We start from the raw sequence: 24157 nt of genomic DNA, 5'->3' as shown, positions 1-24157 counted from the left end.
TGATTAATATCTGTTACCCCTTCTAGACGAGAGTTGCCTTTTTAATTCTGTTACTCACTTTCTGGTAATGTTAGACCACCTTAAATTCAACTTAGCAGCAGAAGGTACTAATCCATCTCCAGGACTAGTTGCATTTTTCTTACTATTCCGAAAGGGGAGGGGAAGCAGTTGCTGGAATAGCCAGCTCATGGAAATACTACTTAATATCCTGGCATCAGGGTAGCAGCATTCTTGGTTTGGGTCTTTCCTAAATCAGTAATTAATTTCTAGTCACCTCAAGTTACATTCTTTTAAGTGGAAAATTTTCAAACCTATAGAAAAGTGGATGTGGGGAATATAATGAATTACCACGTTACTGTCACCCAGTATAGTTAACAACTTATAGCCAGTCTCATTTCATCTATACTTCATTCATTGTGTCTTCTCTTCCCCATTATTTTGAAGCAAATGCCAGATATCTTTTCATCTGTTAATACAGAGTGAACATCCCAAATCTGAAATGCTTCAAAATACAGTACTTTTTGAGCACTGACATAATGTTCAAAGAAAATTCTCTTTGGAGCATTTCAGATTTCAGATTTTCGGATTTCAGATGTTCACCCTGAAATCGGAAACACATGGTTCAAAGCATTTCAGAGAAGAGATAGAATACTCAACATGTATCTGAATATGTATCTCTAAAAGATGTCTGTTTTTAAAGTACTATAACTATGTTATCATTAGCACACTTTTAAAATAAACTCCAAATCAAATACTTAAGTGTTTTTTTGTTTGTTTTTTTAAGACGGAGTTTCGCTCCTGGTTGCCCAGGCTGGAGTGCAATGGCACGACCTTGGCTCACTGCAACGTCTGCCTCCCTGGTTCAAGGGATTCTCCTGCCTCAGCCTCCTGAGTAGCTGGGATTACAGGCATCTGCCACCATGCCTGGCTAATTTTTTGTACTTTCAGTAGAGACGGGGTTTCACTGTGTTGGCCAGCCTGGTCTCGAACTCCTGACTTCAGGCGATCCACCTGCCTTGGCCTCCCAAAGTGCTGAGATTACAGGCATGAGCCACCGCGCCTGGCCATATTTAGTGTTTTCTAATTGTCTTAAATGTCAACTTTCCTTGATGAGGTCCTCTTACTGTGATTGTTTTAACATTTCTCTGAGGCATATGAGGTCCCCCATTTCTGTCTCTCTCTTTCCCCTTTTCCCTTGCAGCTTTATTGGTTGAGAAACAGGATTATTTGTAGAATTTTTCACAGTATGGGTTTTGGTATTTGCTTCTTTGTGGTGATTACAATGGGGGTTGGCCCACTGTATTTCCTGTAAATTGGTTAACTGGAGCTAGAGCAATTCTGTCTAATGTAGTAGCCACACCAGAACTTTTTTTAAGGTAAAATTAATTTCCATGTTTTAACACATATCCAAAATATTACCATTTTAGCATGCAATGATATAAAATTATAGGTGAGATATTTTAAATTATTTTCCATATTCAGTCTCTGAATACTGTTGCATGTATATTTTACATATCATATGTATATTTTGCACATAGCATATCAATACATATCACATATTTCATATCATATATACATTTTACATATACCATATCTCGGTTGGGACTATGCACATTTGAAGTGCTGAGTAGCCCCATGTGGCTGGTGAGTTCTGTACTGGATAGCACAGATCTAGAGCCTTGATCAGATTCAGATTTGATTTTTTTGTTTGTTTTTACAGTTCTACTTCATAAGTGGCATTTGGTCCCAGGGTTTTTTCTGTTGTTTTTGGATGATGTCTGCAGCCATTGATGATCAGTGTCTAGATCCCTTAATTCACTAGGTGTTACAAAATGATACTCAATTTTTATTATTCCTTTTTCATTGGTTAGCTGGAATGCTTCTAAAAAAGAAACTTCCCTTTATCTACTATTTTGATCACCCACTGGTACTGTTTGTATAGGAAAGGAAGAGTAAACATCTTATTCTTTCCCTATATGTACCAGTTTCTCAAAATAATGAGTTCTGCCAGCACTTACCATTTTTAAAAATCACTGTGGGCATATGGATGAATGGAAGCATATTTGATTTATTTTAATGCATTGCAGTCAAATTACTTACAGTTCTGTCAGGTTACTTTATTTTGAATTTTTAAATAACATAATACATTAAGCAAATCATAGGTGTACACAGATTGATGAATTTTCAAAGTGAATATGCCTGTTTGCCCACAACTCAGATCAAGGAAGAACATTCACTTTATGTCCCAGAAGCTCCCCCACCTTTATCCCTTCCAGTTACTTCATACACAAAGGTAACCCTGTCCCAACTTCTAACAGTGTAGATCACTTTTCCCTGTTTCTTGTTTATGTTTTTGTTTTAAGACAGTCTCTGTCACCCAGGCTGGAGTGCAGTGGTGCAATCTCGGCTCACTGCAAACTCCGCCTCCTGGGTTCAAGTGATTCTCATGCCTCAGCCTCCCAGGTAGCTGGGATTACAGGCATGTGCCCCCACGCCTGGCTAATTTTTGTATTTTTAGTAGAGACGGGGTTTCACCAGGTTGGCCAGGCTGATCTTGAACATCTGGCCTCAAATGATCTGCCTGCCTCAGCCTCCAAAAGTGCTGGGATTACAGGTCTGAGCCACCATGCCTGGCCACTTTTGCCCATTTTTTGTTTCGTAATTCAGATGTGACGTTTGCCAGTTTCCAAGGATTATGAAATTCATGTGTTCATTGTAGGATATATAAAAACTTAAAATACACAACTCTGAAACCAAGCTTTTTTTCTGAGTACATAAATATGACTTTTTCCAAAATTGGTATCTTTCTGCATTTTTCTATACCATTATAACATTTTTTTAAAACTTTTTATTTTAAAACACTAGATTTATAGAAAAGTTAAACTCTTCTTTAGTGTGGTTACATTCTCCATCTGTAATATAGTTATGTTCATTTGTTACTGTTTTTATTCTGCTTTTGATTCTTCCCCTTCCCCCCATGTCTTTTTGGTTTTAATAGTTTAAATTTTTGATCTGTGAAGGGTAATGTTATGAAACAATACTGTGGTCTGAGAGTTATACAAAAAGATATACTCAGAGGACTGTCACTCTCTCTTTATCCCTGCTATGCCATTCCCTTCCTCCTCCTGTCTACTGAATAAACTGTGAGATCTTTTTATCTATCTTCAACCTTTAGAAGATGCTATAGCTAAAAATAGTTTTATTTTTGATAACTGGGAAGCACTCTACATTTTAAGTTTCCAAGAATATTTGTAACTGTCCCTACTGAGATTTTCTCAATATTTAATGTACACATAATGGTGACTTTTAAGCTGATGTTCTTTCACTCTTACTTTATAGCTAATATAGCAGCTTGTGAACTTATGTTTTTAGCAGACCTTCAACTTCGATCAACCAAAAAATTACAGGTTCACTGTGTCTGTCTTTCCAACTAATATTTCCTAATCATATCCATCTCATCATTTGTTTCCTAAACTGTTAACCAAGGGATGGACACAATGATATCTTTGTAAATTTAACCAGTGTTGAATACAGTGGGGTGTTGGATGCTAAATTTACCCAATTTCTATTGAGACTTTTGTCCTGTAGTTGCTGCCTTCTTATTTTGATCGTTATTTTAATTCTTATGCTTCCTGAATTTTTATTTTCTATTCATGAAGTTTGTTGAATCCCTGAATATCGTTAGGACCCTTCTTCATTTGATTTTAGAGTGATCTTTTTTACTACCTCCTGGACATTTCTATTTTGGGAATTTAAATGACAGCCCATCAGATCAGTCCAAATATACATATTTTGTCTTCCTTTTAACACGTAACACTATTCCCTTTGTACTTCATTTGTGTTGCAGTGATCACAATTTGAAATTATGTAATTGAAACTTCACTGAAAGGCAGGGGTCATCTATTTTATTCAATGAAACTTACCTTGTACTTCTCCTTAAGTTCCTGGCTCAACCTCATCTCCATAGATGATCTTGCTTTCAACTTGGATGGAAAAAAGCCAAAAAGACCAAAACAGTAACACTTTGGAGTTCAGAAGGAGTGAGGAGCAGTTCAGTATAGCAGCTTTGCTCACAGAAGGAACTCGGAGGGTTTCACAGAGTGTTCTTAATACCTTTTCTATTGGTTTTCCTAATGGGGAACTGCATGTCATCAAGAAAGAGTGTTCCTTGAAGACTGTGGAAATTTTATTATTTTATGATGTCAGATAAATGAGGTGTGTTGATCTCAAAAATTGAGGGATCTTAAGCTTTGGTGTATTCTCTGGACAGTAAGTAGTGTTTTGTATTAGCTCCGTTGGTTTTCATGTATCCTCATTGTCTGCTCCTTCTCAGGTTCCTTTGGTTGTCCACAGGGTTATCTTAGTCCTTGGGTAATTACATCTTTTCCTTTTGACTTCAGCACTGCTACTTGGTTGACTACTCAAGAGCCATCTTGAACTCCGCCCCAACTTCTCACTTTCTAACTGGTTTCCCTTTCTCAAATCATCTTCCCGTTACAGCCTTCAGAATGAATTCTGATTATGTCATTTGATTGTTGAAAATTCTTTAGTGTCTTCCATTTGAGTTTAAAGTCCTTGGCATTATATTATAAAGCCTGTTGTGATCTGGTACCCTTGCACCTTCTCTCCTTTTACTCTCTCCTTGTTCCATAAATTGTACAACTTAGTCATATCAAAGCCAGCGTCATGTGTAGCATCACACAATCTTGCTGACATGCTATTTCTTCTGAAACATCTTTCTCCACTTTTTTCCTGGACATCTTTCAAGCTTGATGAACTCAAAACGTTGCTGTCTCAGGGAACAGATCTCTGATCTTCACAGCAGATCAGTCCTTTTGCATCTTCCATAACAGCTCTTATCTATTTGGTGCAGAAGTTATTTATTTTGGTGCAAAAAGCTCTTATCTTTTGATGCCATTTTAATGGTAAAAGCTGCAGTTATTTTTGCACCAACCTAAATACCATTTAGTGTTCTCAGCTGCTTCTTTGAGCCCCTAGGGAGGGAGAGGGACCTATTTTTGGCCTCCCCAACACTTACCATATCTGATACATGTTTGTTGAATGAATGAATGAATGATACCTGGATTGTTTTTTAAATTACGGCCATAAGGATAGTAAAATTTAACTGGCTGTATATTTAGATAATGTTAAGGAGTTCTTCATTTCGAGTATACTTTATATCTTCTCTATTGGATTTGTTGTTCTCCCAGTTATAGGCTCATCCTGTCTTGTCAGTTATTGTGCCCTCCTATCTTTCCCCATTCAGTAATCAGTCCTAAAGGACAGTGAAACTGCCTAGAACTGAGATCTGAAGTTTTGGCAGGAAGCCCTTCAGAGTTGGTGATCTGAGTAGTGTCTTTGCCAGCTGGAGCTTAGAACAAAGAAACTAAACAAACTCTTGGCAGATTCTGAAATACAGCTTTTTGCTTCTTCAGAAATTGTGATTCTAGTCAGTTAATGCTGACTTAGAAATGTGCGCAGAACTCAGAATCCAGCAACCATGAATTGCAGTCACTTTTGATGCCTGCAGTGCTTCACTAATTATTGAATTTGTAGCCTGTTCATTGGAATTATAGTCTTAATAGAATTTTGGAGCTAGAAAAGTCTTTTCATTTGAGATAATTTCACCCATTTCCCTAATTGTATAGGTGAGGAAAATTAAGATCACGTTTCTAGTTGATGATACCTTTCGGCTCTGGTCTCCTTATGCCTGGTCTAGTTCATTTCCTGTTTACCAGCATCTGTCTGAGTACTAGGGAATGGTAGTGCTAGAATCATGCTTAGAGGAGTAATACATTTTCCCCTTGATCTCCTACAAGCTAAATATCTTGAGCCTGAGACTGGTAATTTATCAGAAGCTTTTTATGCAAGTTATGCAATAATCCCTTGTGCATGTTTGAAATGAGAAAATGACAAGCGAGTTTACAATAAGGATATTAACTTTTAAAAATAATTTGATAAGTAGTAGATGAATGTGATTAAAAGTGCAAAGGGCTTCTGGTGAAAAAGTGCAAAGGGCTCCCAGTGAAAAGTGAGACTCCTCCTACCTGGTTTCCTTTCTCCACTCCAGAAGCCATGCGTTTCTTAGGTATTCTTCCAAAGGAACCTCCACACGCCTTGCTTTTCTAACAAATCAAAATTCTCAGTCATCAGTGAACATTTTTTCTTTATGGAATGCTCATGAAAATAATGGTTAATAAATTTACTGGTACTAAAAATGTTTTATATCAATTTTAGCTTTGATTTCTGAGTGATTTACTAGAAGGATTTCTTAGTTTTTCCCCAGCATTTTATTATGATCACTTTCAAACACCTAACAAGATTGAAAGAAGTCTGCCATGGATACCTGAATCCCAACCACTAAGATTCTACCATTATTATTTTACTGTATTTGCATTATTACATATTTACATGTTTGTTCATCCTTCTATTTTTCAGTTCATTCAGAACTCCTCATCAGGACTGCCTGGTTATATAAGCAACCATGGATAGAATTTGCTCCTTTTGCCACAGAAGCAAATGAAAGGCTAGAGAATGGAGAGAGATGACATGGTCCATGATTTAAACTAAGAATATATTTTTCTGTTTGTTTGTTTTTTTTTTAAAGATAAGGAGTGGTAAAACATAGTAACTCACATATTATGGATTAAGTTGGTTTAGTGGCTGGTCAAGAGCCTAACTACTTCTTTTGATGTTTCATTCTCAATTGCTTTCTTCTACGTAGGTGTCTTCCTTTAGATAAATCAAGCTATAATTGATGTTTAACAGAAAAGTTTTTTGAGATGTGTACTTTTCCAGTCCTCCAAAGAAAAACTATATTGATTTTGATGTGGAATGGTGAGAGCAATTATGTTTTAGTATTTTAGTCTTCTCCCTTGTACAAAGTAAGTTTCTCTTATTGCACTCCTCCTGGAGACTGTATATTAAGACCTTAATGTGTAGATTGCTTACTAACAGGAGAATAAACATTTTTTATAATTAACAATAAGAACATTAATCCTCTTAAACATTATTTGATTTTCCTAAAAGCCAAGTGGAAAACAGATACAGATGCGTCTCAGCTCACTTAGAACAATGTCCTGATTAAACTCCTAACTTGAAAATATTTTAAGTCAAAAATGCATTTAATACACCCAACCTACCCAGTGTCATAAGCTTAGCCCAGCCTACTTTAACCATGCTCAGAACACTTATATTAGCATATAGTTGCGCAAAATTATCTAACACAAAAGCTTATTTTACAATAAAGTGTTGAATATCTCATATAATTTCTTGAACACTGTAGTGGAAATGAAAAACAATGGTTGTATGGGTACCATCGTAAAGTCAGAAAATCAAGTTGACCCATCCTAAGTCAGGGACTGTCTGTATTCGAAATGTCGAATAGGAATGAGATTTGGTGAATATGGTTTAAAATACATTGCCAGTTTGTTCTGATGGGGAATGGAGAAAGGAAAGCAGGAAGATAAAACACCTGATAGAAAAATGTCACCCACAGTCCCTTTACTTTGAATGTGATAAACAGTGTTAGCATTTTGTTTATCCTTTCAGCCTTTATTCCCTGCTAATGTTTAAACAAAATTAGGATAACCATGTACACGCTGTTTTACAACCTGCTCCCCCCTTAATGTTAAATAAATTTTCCCATTTGATTAACATCTTCTTACAAAATGGAAAACTGTGTTCATTAAGACCTTAGAGAGTATGATTAACTGTTTCATACCATAGAGTATGTTTTCAAGGAGAGTTAAGTGCGTGTTATCACATCACTTGCCATTTGGACTGATAGGAAAAACATTAAAAAGGCAGTAAAACAATGTCACTGGTAATGAAATAGATTAAGAAAAGATGAGCTGAGAGCTATGCAAGCAGTTCTCATTCTTAATATCAGCTGAGATTGGACAAACAGGCAACTCTTGCAGATACGTTTATCATGTATATGTTAGTGGGACTGTTGATGTTTAGCTGATTTACTCATACTATTGTTGCTTCTCATTGATGGAAGATTTTTTTTTTTAATGCATTATCCCAATCAATGTTTGTTTAAAAAAAAAAAACAGCTTTTGTTTCCAGTGGAGGTCTCATTAAAGGGAAGTTTTGCTGCACTTCATTGGAAGATTGAAACAAATGCTGGTGAGGTTGGCAGTTCTTATCTATCGGAGTGAACAGAGAGATCCTTTCTCTGTCCTCTCTTATTCATCTGGCAGTATAATCTAGTTGCTTTGAATTTAGGGAAGCAGGCTTTCTTTATAGGGACTTACTTTCTAAAATGCCATTGATCTTCAATTAAAATAGCTGTGGGAAAGGAGAGAATGGGCCTATGACACCTTGATAGGCATATTCTCATGATGCTAATGACAGCAGTAAGAGAAAACAGACCTCACTTATGAAATAGACGTTTATAGTAATGGGTGACTAGTGGTCTGAGAGTGTCATGCTTAGCCTTCTCCCTTTTTACTCTACTTTTTGATAACTCTGAAGAATCTTTTTTAAATTTACTTGTAAATACATTTTAGGAGTCCCAATTTCATAAAATGGTAACATTAAGAGAGACTGAAATATTTTAAGTCTCCAAGAGGAATTAACCCCATTTAAAAGAAATTTATTTTGAATTCCTTGCTGCTAATTCCTTAGATCAACCTTGTCCAACCCGTGGTTCACAGGTCGCATGCGGCCCAACACAAATTCGTAAATTTTCTGACAACATTATGAGATTTTGTTTTGCAATTTTTTTTTTTAAGCTCATCAGCTTTCATTAGTGTTAGTGTATTTTATGTGTGGCCCAAGACAATTCTTCTTCCTTCAGTGCGGCCCAGAGAAGCCGAAAGATTGGACACCCCTGCCTTAGATAATAATTTATTTTCCTCTCTATTGAGAGGCTCATGACAGGAGGTAAAACTGAAGTACACTATAATTTGGGTAGGACCTGTATTGGAGCTCTTATCGCTTTTATTTTATGATGATTCTTGGGGGAGTTTGGGAGATTGTTCTTGTTTGTTTTTGTTTCTTGTGTGTGTCTACGTGTGTGATACATATACTAGAAAAGCTGTTCTTTTTCTTTTGGTTATAAATGAAGCTTGGGAAGGTAATTCTGTAGCAAAACTGAAACTAGGTAGAGTAGTCATGTTTGTGACGTTAAAGCAGCCATTTGCCAAACCTATCAATGGTTTTATCTGTTTTCCTGTAACATGTATATTTATAATTACTGTGTTCAGAGGCATTTAACTTTCTCTTCCTTTGTAAAACATAAGAGATGCTTTTAAATGTTTACGTGCCATTAGATATTTTAAGATAATACCGCTCCGACTTTTATTCTTTTCTAATACTAAGTATAAAGTTGCAGAATTAGCTTGAATACTGATTTCAGCTTGCATGAAATGAATATAGAGCAGCTGTCCAAATTAAGTTAAAAACAAAGGAAGTTCCTGTGTGTCGTTTCCTGTCTCTTAAAAGCAAACAAAAAACTTTCCATAATTATTAAGGTCCTTTCAGAGTATCTCTAATATTAACAGTGTGAATTTTGGTATTTCAGTGTGCTGAATTGTTGGATGTTCTTGCTCACCTTATTAAGGACATTTTCTTAAAAGGTAAATGATTTGTTTTTCTTTTCCTTTATCAGAGCACAGCAATGGAGGAAACAGCTATATGGGAACAACATACAGTGACGCTTCACAGGGTAAGTTTGTGTTGCAGTAAATAATCTGTGTATAACTCAGGATACTGGCAGCTTTGAAAACAATAGAGGAAAGCCAGATGTCAGGAAGCCAGAGGGAGGAGGACACTTTTTCTATATTCTTTTGTTTAAAATTAGAGTTACAATAATTTTTTATTAAGGTCAAAAGTGAGCATGATTACTTTTTCATATATCCTTTTGAGTATTTGCTGTTTTTATTCCTGACTTAAAAAGTGATTTGCTTTTTAAAATTTTGAGTGATCAGATAAAAGACTCTGTACATTAGTATAAATTATTATAAACTGCTTCAACCTTTCTGAGTATATATGCATCCATTGTGGGAGTGAAGTTTGAAATTAAACCAGGTTGTATACATAATAAAATCCTAAAAGATACTTAATTGATTTCAAACATGTTGACCCAAGCTGTTGCTTAAACAATTGCAGATGCGAGAAGAGAGATGAGCAGTAGTAAGAGATGAGTTCTTACTTGGTGGGACTAAGAACTTTGTCCGAAGTGAGACTGCTATCAATTTGAATTCTAGTTCTACCTTTCTCTTGCTTTAGAAATGGGCAAGTGATTCAGTCACCTTCGAAAACCTTGGTTTTCACAAGTTTAAAATGGAACAAATTGACATAAGTTCATGCTTTACCAATTTGTAAAGTTAAGTGTCTCTCAAAATTCTCTTTCCTCTCTTTCAAGAGAGCTGAATCTACTGATTACTCCCTTTCTTAGAGAATGTATGGAAAGAGAGAATATTTAAATATTGGTCTTGTACTTTACACTTACTATTTCTACCAGCTATATCCATTATTAGGAAGATGGAAAGGGGAAAGAATCATGTTCCTGGACTCTGCCCCTGATTATCTCACGAATGTTTGGATCTGCACATAGTAGATAATGGGTAAATTAATTATTAAAAAATAGTGGTTTCTGGCCAGGTGCGGTGGCTCACGCCTGTAATCCCAGCACTTTGGGAGGCCGAGGCAGGCAGATCACGAGGTCAGGAGATAGAGACCATCCTGGATAACATGTCTGTACTAAAAATACAAAAAAAATTAGCCAAGTGTGGTGGCGGGTGCCTGTAGTTCCAGCTACTCGGGAGGCTGAGGTGGGAGAATGGCGTGAACCCAGGAGGCAGAGCTTGCAGTGAGCCAAGATCATGCCACTGCACTCCAGCCTGGGCGACGGAGCGAGACTCCCTCTCAAAAAAAAGAAAAAAAAAAAAGATTTTTTCTTTTCCTGATAAGATATAGTCAGCTTTTTAATGTTTCATTATTAAATGGTGAGGGAAATCATTATATAATTCTAACCTTAACTTTCATAAACCTGCAATATGGCCTTCTTTTGTTTGAAATGTATTGATAGGTAGCATATTTAAATCACATACATGTGATTAAACATATAAAATAACTTCTTACCTTATGACTGGTGGCGATGTCAATGATTTGGTATTTTTTTATCACATTTATTTTTATTAAGACTTTTATTGTTTTTATTGGTATAATTTACATACAGTGAAATTGACCCTTACAGTTCTGAGTTTTGGCAAGCATATACAGTCATGTAACCACCACAATTAAAATACAAGACAACTTCAATACAAAAACTTTCCCTTACACCTATTTTTAATCACCCCGGTCCCCTCACCTCCACTTAACCAATGATAAGGTTTCGTTTTGTACATTTTTGCCTTTTCTAGAATGTCGTGTAAATGGACTCATACAACATGTAGTCTTTTGAGGCTGACTTCTTACACTTAGCCTAATGCATTTGGGATTTCTCCATGATGTTACTCTATCAGTAGTTTCTCTTATTGCAGAGGAGCATTTCATTGTATGAATGTATAATTGTGTATTCATTCTCCAGTTGTGGTATATTTGTGTTTTACAGTTTCCATTGATTATAAACAAACCTCTAGTGTACAGGTTTTTGTATGAACGTAACTTTTTATTTCTTTTGGGTAAATACTTAGGAAAAGACTTGCTGTGGGTCCCATGGTAATTATTTAAGTTTTAAAGAAATGGTCAAACTCTCTATACCATCTAACACCACCACTGGCAGTGTATAAGAGCTCCAGTTGTTGTGTATCCTCATCAACACCTGATACGGGTTGAGCATCCCAAATCTGAAATCTAAAATGTGAAATTCAAAACTTTTTGAGTGATGACGTCATGTTTAAAGGAAATGCTCATTGGAACATTCTGAATTTTGGATTTTCAGATTATGGGTGCCGAACTGGTAAGTGTAACGCAAATATTCCCAAATCCAAAACAGTTGAAATCTGAAACATTTCTGGTCCCAAGCATTTCAGGTAAAGGATACTCAATCAGTATTGTCAGATTTAGAAAGAAAAGAAAAAAAAAGGCTGGGCACAGTGGCTCACACCTGTAATCCCAGCACTTTGGGAGGCAGAGGCTGGTGGATACCGGAGGCCAGGAGTTTGAGACCAGCCTGGCCAACATGGTGAAACCCCGTCTACTAAAAATACAAAAATTAGCCGGATGTGGTGGCAGGCGCCTGTAGTCCCAGCTACTTGGGAGGCTGAGGCAGGAGAATGATTTGAACCCAGTAGATGGAGGTTGCAATGAGCTGAGATTGCGCCATTGCACTCCATCCTGGGCAACAGAGCAAGACCAATTGCCATTCAGTGGGTACCTAGCGGTATCACATGTGGTTTTAGTTTGCTTATCTCTAAAGACTAATGATCTCTTGATGTGCTCATTTGTTACCCATATATCTTTGGTAAAATGTATTCAAACCTTTTGCCCATTTTTAATTGGGTTTTTCTTATTATTGAGATTTTATAAAATTGTGGCAAAATACAACATAGACTTTACGTATTCAAGACTGTTGCCCATTTTTAAGCTCAATGTTGCTTGTTTTTTAGTTGTTGAGTTGCAGTAGTCTTTATATAGTTTGGATATTAACCAGTTGTTAAATATATGATTTGCAAATATTTTTTTCGTTTCCATGGATTGCCTTTTTACTCTGAGATTATTCTTTTTGGTACACAGAAGTTACTGAGTTTTGAGAGGTTTCTTTTTTTTGTTTTTGTTTTTACATATTCAGGATACAGGTTCTTTATCAGGTATTATTTTGTAAATATTTTTTTCCCATTCTGTGATTTGCCTTCTCTTTTTCTTAATGACAGTGTCTTTTGCAGTATATGCTTTAAGTTTTGATAAAGCTCTGGCCAGTGTAGTGGCTCAAGCCTGTAAGCCCAACACGTTGGGAGGCCAAGGCAGGCGAATTACTTGAGGCCAGGAATTTGAGACCAGCCTGGCCAACATGGTGAAAGCCCGTCTCTACTAAAAATACAAAAATTAGCCGGGAGTGTTGGCATGTGTCTGTAGTCCCAGTGCTCGGGAGGCTGAGGCAGGAGAATCACTTGAGCCCAGGAGGCAGAGGTTGCAGTGACCTGAGATCGTGCCACTGCAGTCCAGCCTGGGAGACAGAGTAAGACTGCGTCTCAAAAGGAAAGAAAGAAAAATTTTTGATAAAGTCCAGTTTGTTAATTTTTGCTTCTATCAATCATGTTTTTGGTTTTGTATCTCAGAAATCTTTGCCAAACCGAAAATCAAGAATAATTTTTCCTCTGTTTTCCTTTAAAAGTTTTATTTCAGTTAAATTCTGTTTCTGCCATGAGAGACGGACAGAGAGATTTTTTTTTCATACAGATGTCCAATGTTTATTTTGAAGAAGGATTTTGTTTGAAAGATTATACTTTGTCCAGTTAATTGCCTTTCTCCCTTTGTCAAAAATCAATTGACCATATATTTCTGGACTCCCTTGTCTGGTCTGTTGATCTGTGTGTCTGCCTTTTTACCAGTTACTTCTGCGTCGATTACTGTAGCTTTATATTAAATGTGGAAATCAGGTAGGGCAAATCCTCCAAATACTTTTTAAAATTATTTTGGCTTTTCTAGCTCCTTTGCCTTTCTGTATAAATTTTAGAATAATTTTGTCAACTTTTATCTTCCTTCTCTCAAAGAAAATAAAACCTGCTGGATTTTATTGGGATTGCATTTGAATCTACAAATCATTGGGGAGAATTAACATTTTAACAATATTGAATATTCCAGACTATTAATATAATGTTATCTCCTCATTGTTTTATTTCTTTAATGTATTGTAGTTTTTGGCAAATAGATCCTGCACACATTTTGTTACGTTTATAGTTAAATATCTCATGTTTCTTGGTGCTATTGTAAATAGTTTTTTTTTTTATTTCAGTATTTGATTGTTCCTTGTTACTGTGCAGAAATGCGGGTTTTTTTTTTTTTTTTTTGTTTGTTTGTTTGTTTGTTTGTTTGTTTTTATAGCAACCTTGCAGTCTTAAAATTACTAGTTGTAGGAACTTTCTTGTTTAGATTCCTGGGTGTTTTCTTATGTGTAGGCAGTCATGTCATCCGTGTATAGAGGCAGTTTTTTCCTCTGCTTTTGAATGCTCTTTATTTCTTTTTCTTGCTTTATTGCACTAGTTTAGACTTTCAGGATGTTGTTAATTAGGAATGGTGAGCAGGCATACTTACCTTACTCCTAATACTGGGTAAAAGCTGTCTTTCACCAGTAAATGTTTTTTTGGTTGATGCCTTTTATCAGATTAAGGACGTTCCCTTGTATTTCTATTTTGCCATTTGTTAGATTGAGGAAGTTCTCTTTTATCTTAGTTTACTGAGAGGTGGTTGTTTTTAATCATGAATGAAAGTTGAATTTTGTCAGTTCTTTTTTTTGCATGTATGACTGGGATTATATGGGTTTTCTTCTTAATCTGTTGATATGGTGGATTTCTTGTTATTTGTTGAACAGCCTTGCATTCCTCAGATAAATTCTACTTGATTGTTACATGTTATCCATTCTAGATATTGCTGGATTGATTTGCTGATGTTTTGTGAAGATTCTTGTTTTATTGGTCAGTACTTTTTTTTGACATTGTTTGTATCTGGTTTTGGTATCATGGAAAAGCTATACCTCAAAACAAGGAGTTGGGACGTGTTCCTTCCTTTTGTGGTTTCTGGTAGAGTTCATGTACAATTGATTTTATTTTTTTCTTAAATATTTGTTAGAATTCACTAGTAGAGTTATCTGGTGCTAGAGTTTTTTTTGTGGGAAGGGTTTTCATTACTTCTTTAATTTTATATAGGAATATTCAGGTTATGTATTTCTTCCTTGTTACAGTTTGTTTTGTTTTGTTTTGTTTTTTTGGTAGTTTGTATCTTTTTTTTTTTTTTTGAGACAGTCTTGGTGTATCACCCAAGCTGGAGTGCAGTGGTACCATCTCGGCTCACTGCAACCTCTGGGGTTGAAGTGATTCTCCTGCCTCAGCCTCTCGAGTAGCTGGGACTGTAAGCATGCGCCACCAGCCTGGCTAGTTTTTGTGTTTTTAGTAGAGCCGATGTTTCACCAGGTTGGCTGGGCTGGTCTTGAACTCCTGACCTCAGGCAATCCTCCCACCTCAGCCTCCCACAGTGCTGGGATTACAGGCGTGAGCCACCATGCCTGACCGGTAGTTTGTATCTTTCAAAATATTTGTCATTATCATGTAAGTTGTTAAAATTATGAGCATAAGATTGTTCATAATATTCCCTTATTTTTAATTTTGGATGGTTCTATAATGCTGTTTTGTTTTGTTTTGTTTCATTATTTATATTGGTAATTTGTATCTTATTTCTTGGTCAGTCTGGCTAGAGGTTTGACAATTTTATTGATCTTTTCAAAATACCTACGTTTGTTTTCATTGATATTCTTTATTCTGTTTTCTGTTTCATTGATTTCTGCCCTCATTTTAATATTTTCACCCTTTTGTTTACCTTGAGTTTAAATTAAGGTCTTTTGATAGTTTTTTTACTAGAAGCGAGATTATTCATTAGAGACCACAGGTGCAATTTGCTATTACCACATTACATCTTTTCCCTACTACCTTTTCAGTTTTTTCAATAAGCAAAATAACATAAGACACCTTTAAATTAGCTAAAGTATGTTTCCCTTTGTATACTCTTGCTTGGTTTTGTTAGGAATTCATGTGTAGGAAAATACTAAATGTATTTGCCACAGACCTGTGTCTCATTAGCTCAGGGAAGGTGGGAAAGATCCTCAGTATTAAGAAAACAGAATCTGATTTTTCTGACCTTGTTAAAAGTGTCATACCAATTCATTGTGGTAGGTAATGGCTCAGGCAAGTCTGTTATGATAATGCCGTTTTAGATGATTAATATAGGTTCCATTTTGTAGCTAGCTTCTTTCTGTGCCTCAGTTATTTTTTTGCCATGAGAGGGCAGCGCAGAAAATGTCATCAGAAGATACATAGAGATAAGAGAGGTATATAACTCACAATTCTTTGGTTGTTGAATATGCTAACTGTTGCACTAGGAAAACAGCTGGGTTTCCTCTGAGCCTCATCACAGAGAGACTATGACAAAATCAAAGTCCTCACCAGCCATCCCTCCAGGAATGGTGTTTCGGTTGTTTTTTGTTTGTTTTTGGTTTTTTGAATTGAAAAAGAAATATTTTCAGTGCAAGCAGTAATAAAAAGTCTCCCATCAAAGAAAAGCCCAGGACCTGATGGCTTCACTGCTGAACTCTACCAAACATTTAAAGAAGAATTATATCACAAAAGCTAAAAAGAGAATACTTCCAAATTCATTCCAAAGGCCAGTATTTCCCTGGTACCAAAACCAGACAAAGACACAACAAAAAAAGAAAACAGCAGGCCAGTATCTTTGAACAGAGATGCAAAATCCTCAAACCAAATTCAACTACATATTTCAAAGATCATTCATTGTAATCAAGTGGGATTCATCCCAGGGATGCAAGGATGGTTCAACATACTCTGATACGGTTTGTGTTTGTGTCCCTGCACAAATCTTACGTTGAATTGTAATCCCCAGTGTTGGAGGAGGGGCCTGGTGGAAGGTGATTGGATCATAGGAGTGGAGTTCTCATGAGTGGTTTAGCACCATCTCCCCTTGCTACTATATAGTGAGTGAGTTCTCATGAGATCTGGTTATTTAAACCTCCCTGCTCTGTGTCTCTCTCCTACTCTGGCCATGTGTGTTCCCCTGTTGCCTTCTGCCTTGATTATGCATTTCCTGAGGCCTCCCCAGAAGCCAAGCAGATGCTGTCATGCTTGCTGTACAGCCTGCAGAATAGTGAGCCAATGAACTCTTTTTTTATATAAATTGCCCAGTCTCAGGTATTTGTTTATAGCAATGTGAGAACCACCTAATACATATTCAGATCTGTAAATGCGATACATTACATCAAAAGAATGAAGGACATAACCATATGTCCATTTCTATAGATGCCAAAAAAGTATTCAGTAAAATTCAGCATCCCTTCATGATAAAAACTCAACTGGATGTAGAAGAAACATGCCTCAACACAATAAAAGCCACAGACAGATAAACCAACAGCTAGTATTGTGTCCGGAATTCGTGGGTTCTTGGTCTCACTGACTTCAAGAATGAAGCCGCAGACCCTCGCGGTGAGTGTTACAGCTCTTAAGGTGGCGCGTCTGGAGTTTGTTCCTTCTGATGTTCGGATATGTTCGGAGTTTCTTCCTTCTGGGGGGTTTGTGGTCTCGCTGGCTCAGGAGTGAAGCTGCAGACCTTCGCGGTGAGTGTTACAGTTCTTAAGGCAGCGCGTCTGGAGTTGTTCGTTCCTCCCGGTGGGCTCGTGGTCTCGCTGGCTTCAGGAGTGAAGCTACAGATCTTCACGGTGAGTGTTACAGCTCATAAAAGCAGTGTGAACCCAAAGAGTGAGCAGTAGCAAGATTTATTGCAAAGAGTGAAAGAACAAAGCTTCCACAGTGTGGAAGGGGACCTGAGCGGGTTGCCACTGCTGGGTGGGACAGCCTGCTTTTATTCTCTTATCTGGCCCCACCCACGTCCTGCTGATTGGTAGAGCCGAGTGGTCTGTTTTGATAGGGTGCTGATTGGTGCGTTTACAATCCCTGAGCTAGACATAAAGGTTCTCCACGTCCCCATCAGATCAGTTAGATACAGAGTATCGACACAAAGATTCTCCAAGGCCCCACCAGAGCAGCTAGATACAGAGTGTCGATTGGTGCACTCACAAACCTCGAGCTAGACACAGGGTGCTGATTGGTGTGTTTACAAACCCTGAGCTACATACAGAGTCCCGATTGGTGTATTTACAATCCTTGAGCCAGACGTAAAGGTTCTCCAAGGCCCCACCAGAGCAGCTAGATACAGAGTGTCGATTGGTGCACTCACAAACCCTGAGCTAGACACAGGGTGCTGATTGGTGTGTTTGCAAACCTTGAGCTAGATACAGAGTGCCGATTGGTGTATTTACAATCCTTAAGCTAGACATAAAGGTTCTCCACATCTCCACCAGACTCAGGAGCCCAGCTGGCTTCACCCAGTGGATCCTGCACCGGGGCTGCAGGTGGAGCTGCCTGCCAGTCCCGCGCCGTGCGCTGGCACTCTTCAGCCCTTGGGTGGTCGATGGGACTGGGCGCCATGGAGCAGGGGGTGGCGCTCATCGGGGAGGCTCGGGCCGCACAGGAGCCCATGGAGGGGGTGGGAGGCTCAGGCATGGCGGGCTGCAGGTCCCGAGGCCTGCCCCGCGGGAAGGCAGCTAAGGCCTGGTGAGAAATCGAGCGCAGCGCCGGTGGGCTGGCACTGCTGGGGGTCCCAGTACACCCTCCGCAGCTGCTGGCCTGGGTGCTAAGCCCCTCATTGCCTGGGCCAGCAGGGCCAGCCGGCTGCTCCGAGTGCGGGGCCCGCCAAGCCCACGCCCACCCAGAACTCCAGCTGGCCCGCAAGCGCAGCACGCAGCCCCAGTTCCCGCTCGCGCCTCTCCTCCACACCTCCCTGCAAGCTGAGGGAGTGGGCTCCAGCCTTGGCCAGCCCAGAAAGGGGCTCCCACAGTGCAGCGGTGGGCTGAAGGGCTCCTCAAGTGCTGGCAAAGTGGGAGCCCAGGCAGAGGAGGCGCCGAGAGCGAGTGAGGGCTGTGAGGACTGCCAACCCGCCCTCACCTCTCAGTATCATGGGCGGGAAATCTGAAAGCCTTTCCTGTAAGATCTGGAAGAAGGCAAGGAAGCCCACTTTCACCACCTTTCTTCAACGTGGTACTGGAAGTCCTAGCCAGAGCAATTAAACAGGAGAAGAAAAGAAAAGGCATCCAAATTGGAAAGAAAAATTTAGATTACCCTTGTTTGCAGACAATAGCATCTTAAATTTAGCAAAACCTAAGGACTGTATCAGAAAACTGTTAGAACTGTGGTTTAGTAAAATTGCAGGATGCAAAATCAACATATAAAAATCAGCAGCATTTCTGTATGCCAAGAACAAACAATCTGGAAAATAAACCAAGAAAATAATCTTATTTCCAATAGCTACAAGTAAAATAAAATAAAATACCTAGGAATAAACTTAACCAAAGAAGTGAAAGATTTCTACAATGAAAACTATAAAACACTGATGAAAGAGATTGAAGAGGGTACCAAAAAGTGGAAAGATACTCCATGGTCATGGATTCAGTATTGTTGGAATCAGTGTTGTTAAAATGTCCACACTACCCAAAGGAATATACAGATTCATTGCAACCCTTGTCAAAACACCAATGACATTCTTCACAGAAGAATGTTTTAGAATTGGAAAAATGATCCTAAAATTTTTGTGGAACCACAAAGACCCAGAGTAGGCAAAGCAATCCTGGGCAAAAAGAAAAAAACTGAAGGAATCACATTACATACATTATGTGACTTCAAATTATACTCCAGAGCTATAGCATGGTGCTGGCACAAAAACAGACACAGACCAGTGGAACAGAATAGAGAGTCCAGAAAAAAATCCACACATTTACCTCCAACTCATTTTCAACAAAGTCACCAAGAACATTGGGGAAAGGACAGTCTGCAATAAATGGTGCTGGGAAGACTAGACGTCCACATGCAGAAGAATGAAACTGGACCCCTATTTCTTGCCATATACTAAAACAAATCAAAATGGATTAAACACCTGAAGTTATGAAACTACTAGAAGAAAACATTGGGAAACACTAAAGGTCATTGGTCTAGGCTAAGGTTTCTTGAGTGTGACCTCCAAAGAACAGGCAACCAACAGCAAAATGGACAGTGGGATCACGTCAAGCTCAAAGCTGCTGCACAACAAACAGTCAACAAAAAGAAGAAACAACCCACAGAATGAAGAAAGTATTTGCAAACTACCCAGCTGACAAGAAATAATAACCAGAATATATAAGGAGCCAAAACAACTTAATAGGAAAAAGAAATCCAATTTAAAAATGGGCAAGAGATCTGAAGCACAAGAGCTGAATAGATGTTTCTCAAAAGAAGACATATGGGTAAATGGTCAACAGGTATATGAAATAATGGTCAACGTCACTAATCAGAGAAATACTAATCAAAAGTATAATGAAATATTTCATCCCAGTTAAAATGGCTTTTATCAAAAAGACAGGCAATAACAAATGCTAGTGAGCATGCAGAAAAAAGAGAACTCTTATATGTTGTTGACAGGAATGTAAACTAGTACAGTCACTATGAAGAATAGTATGGAGGCCAGGCATGGTGGCTCACGCCTGTAATCCCAGCACTTTGGGAGGCCGAGGTGGGCAGGTCACGAAGTCGGGAGATTGAGACCATCCTGGCTAACATGGTGAAACCAGCCAAGCGTGGTGGCAGGCGCCTGTAGTCCTAGCTACTCGGGAGGCTGAGGCAGGAGAATGGCGTGAACCTGGGAGGTGGAGCTTGGAGTTAGCCTAGATTACTGCACAGCACTCCAACCTGGGCAACAGTGCCAGACTCTGTCTCAAAAAAAAAAAAAAAAAAAAAAAAAAAAAAAAAAAAAAAAAAAAAAAAAAAAAAGAATATTATGGAGGCTCCTCAAAAACTAAAAATAGAGCAACCATGTGATTCAGCAGTTCCACTGCTGAGTATATATCCCAAAGAAAGGCCTGGGCGTGGTGGCTCATGCCTGTAATCCCAGCACTTTGGGAGGGCAAGGCGAGCAGATCACCTGAGGTCAGGAATTCAAGATCAGCCTGACCAAAATGGAGAAACCCTGTCTCTACTAAAATACAAAAAATCAGCCAGATGTGGTGGTGTGCACCTGTAGTCCCAGCTACTCAGGAGGCTGAGGCAGGGGAATTGCTTCAACCCAGGAGGCAGAGATTGCAGTGAGCCGAAATCGTGCCATTGCACTCCAGCCTGGTGACAGAGTGAGACTCCATCTCAAAAAGAAAAAAAAAAAAGGAAATCAGTATATCAAAGGGATAACTGCACTCCCATGTTTATTGCAGCATTATTCGTGATAGCCAAGTTACAGAATCAACATAAGTGTCCGTGAGTTGATGAAGGGATAAAGAAAATGTAAATATGCTCTGTGGAATATTATTCAACCATAAAAAGTAATGAAATCCTGTCATTTGCAACAACATAAATGGGACTGGAGGACATTACATTAAATGAAATAAGCCAGGCACAGAAAGACCAATACCACATCTTCTCACTCATGTGGGAACTAAAAAAAAAAAAGAAAAATGGACTAATGGAGACAGAGAGTAGAATGATGGTTACCAGAGACCGGGAAGGGTGGTAGGGAAGTGGGGATGGAGAAGACTTGGTTAATGGGTGCAAAAGTATGGTTAGAAGGAGTAAGATATGGTGTATTTCACAGTAACTAGAAGAGTGGAATTGGAACGTTCGTAACAACAAAGAAATGATAAATACTTGAGGTTATGGATATCCCAGTTACCCTGATTTAATCGTTACACATTATACTTGTATTAAAATGTATGATGTGGATCTCATAAATATATACAACTATTATTTACTATAATAATTAAAAATAAAAACATTTTTAAAATCTTTGGACAATGAAAAAGTCTTGCCAGTGCGAGCTGAGAGAGTTATGCCAAAGCATAACTTAATTGACTTCATTCTCTGAGGCTACAGAACAGTACTTTCAACAGTCTTAGTCTTTTGGTGTTCTAAGATGATGCCGAATAAAATTTAGACTATCTAGAGCAGGGTCAGCAAAGTATTTATATAAAGAGCCAGATAGTAAATAAGTATTTTAGGCTTTGCAGACCATAAATCTCTGGCAAAACTACTCAGCCCTGCAGCCGTATTGTAGAAGCAACCATAGACAACAGGCAAACGAATGTGGCTGTGTTCCAACTGTGGGCCATAGTGTGCTGACCACTGATTAGAGCAGTGGCTCTCCAGGTTTTATTGTAAAGAGGGTCAACTGCATAGTCCCTACCCCTCAGAGATTCTTACTCAGTTTGTCGGGGCTGGGATCCCTAACATGTATTTTAAATAGGCTGCAGTTTGAAATGGAGGGCTATGGCCTCTGGCATTCCACTTTTAAGAAACACAGAGGAATAAGAAAGCTTGTTCTCTCTGAGGTGAGCAAGTGGGCTTTTGGCAGTGGTAGTAAGTGAAGGGGATAATTTGAAACTATTCTTTTGGCAGTAACCTGGAGTATAGATACTCTGTATTGCCAAATAAAGACAAGTCCATATTCTTTGACATCTGACAGTCAATTTTCTGAAAGTTGGAGGCAATGTTATAAAAAAGCCATTTAATTGATGAGAACCTAACATTTTCTGCTATTTACTGTCTAGAATAATATATGCGTCATTCTTTCATTTGTATTTCCAGAAGATACTTTCTTCATCTTACATTTCTAGAAACCATTGAAACCCTATTCATTCTTAAAGACTAAGTAATTTTTTGGTGTTCCGCTGTATGCCAAGCACTGTTGCACTCTTGTTGGCCCTGGAATTATATCAGAAAAAAACAGGCAGAATTTGCCTCCTCATGGATTCTGATCTCTCTACTGGTCCTCAGTGACAGTTGAATATGTACATCAGATAGTTGTTTACCCCATCTCCTACTACATTATAACTTTCACAAGGGTTGGAAATCTTAAGTCAGTTTTCTGTCTCCTTAGTGCTTGGTACCTAGTTCTGCCCCAAAAAACTTAATTGCCTAGGACACCAACCATGTTGAATAAAGTCACTCTTGGGAGGTCTACGACAGCACCGCTCGGTAGCAGTATAATGTAAACCACATATGTAAATTTAAGTTTTTTAGTCTTCCTATTAAAAACTGTAAAAAAAAAAAAAGTGAAACTAACTTTATAATAGGTCTTATTTAGTATGTACAAAATATATTTCAACATGTGATAAGTTTAAAAATTGATCAATTGAGTCTTACAAAATTGTTCACTTTTCAATGTCAGCACCTTTCAGGTAACAATAGCCATATTTGAAGTGCTTAATAGTCACGTCTAATGCTTATTGTATTAGTGTAGGTGTGTAGCTTCAGATGGTAACTGCATGTGTTCACCTCTCCTGCTGCTGTAACACACCCACACCTTTTCAGCTTTCAGATACTCTCCCCTAGAAAATGCATACATTTGGCCGGGCGCGGTGGCTCACACTTGTAATCCCAGCACTTTGGGAGGCCGAGGCGGGTGGATCACGAGGTCAGGAGATTGAGACCATGGTGAAACCCCGTCTCTACTAAAAATACAAAAAATTAGCCGGGCGTGGTGGTGGGCGCCTGTAGTCCCAGCTACTCGGAGAGGCTGAGGCAGGAGAATGGCGTGAACCCGGGAGGCGGAGCTTGCAGTGAGCCGAGATTGCGCCACTGCACTCCAGCCTGGGTGACAGAGCAAGATTCCATCTCAAAAAAAAAGAAAATGCATACATTTTTCTAATTCTTTGAGAAATGAAGTGAATTCCTCAGGAATGAGTTACTCGTCATTAACTCTGCTTTTTCATTTTCTAAAATAGAATTATGTAAAAGATTAAATATTTGTATACTAAAGTATTAAAAGATGAGTATAGAAAGCAAGGAAACTAGTCAGATAATTTTAAGGGTGAGCTAATGAGTGTTTAAACTAGGGAGGTGATTGCATAAGAGGTAAACTTGGGACAGGGGTGCCAAGGCAATGCACTGGAGGGAAGAACAGTCATTAACAGACCCAGGACAGTTGGTTAACCACATGCAAAATAATGAATTTGGACCCCTACCTCACAAGATTTACAAAAATTAAGTTTAAATGAACCATAGATGTAAGTATAAGAGCTTAAACTCTAAACCTCTTTGAAGAAAACACAGGAATAATTATTCGTGACCTGGGTTAGGCAATGGTTTATTGGATATGATGTCAAAAGTATAAGCAACAAAAGGGAAAATAGATACATTGGACCCCATCAAAATTAGAAACTTTTGTGCTTCAAAGGACACCATCAAGAAAGTGAGAAGATATTCCACAGAATGGGAAAAGATACTTGCAAATCATACATCTGATAAGGGATTTGTTTCTAGAATATATAATGAACTTTTATAACTGAACAATAAAAAGACAAATCAGTTGAAAAATAGCAAATGGTTTGAATAGAAGATGTATGAATGTGCAATAAACGCATGAAAAGATGTTCAATGTCATTAGCCTTCAAGGAAATGTATATCAAAAA

At 38.2% G+C, this 24157-nt stretch overlaps 1 protein-coding gene across 15 annotated transcripts in view; it reads left to right on the top strand.

Annotated features, from left to right (window-relative positions):
• The window catches only part of TJP1 (tight junction protein 1), a 276908-nt gene that overhangs the window by 164987 nt on the left and 87764 nt on the right, over positions 1-24157 (top strand). For all 15 annotated transcript variants that reach the window (XM_030814385.1, XM_030814395.1, XM_030814390.1 and 12 more), the window contains one exon: positions 9620-9676. In XM_030814385.1, the coding sequence (XP_030670245.1) occupies positions 9620-9676 (57 nt within the window). The remainder of the gene's footprint in view (positions 1-9619; positions 9677-24157) is intronic.

Source organism: Nomascus leucogenys, chromosome 6 (assembly GCF_006542625.1).
Source record: "Nomascus leucogenys isolate Asia chromosome 6, Asia_NLE_v1, whole genome shotgun sequence".
NCBI classification, from domain to species: domain Eukaryota; kingdom Metazoa; phylum Chordata; class Mammalia; order Primates; family Hylobatidae; genus Nomascus; species Nomascus leucogenys.
Note: the sequence above shows the minus strand (reverse complement) of the source record. Positions and strands in the feature narration are given on the sequence as shown.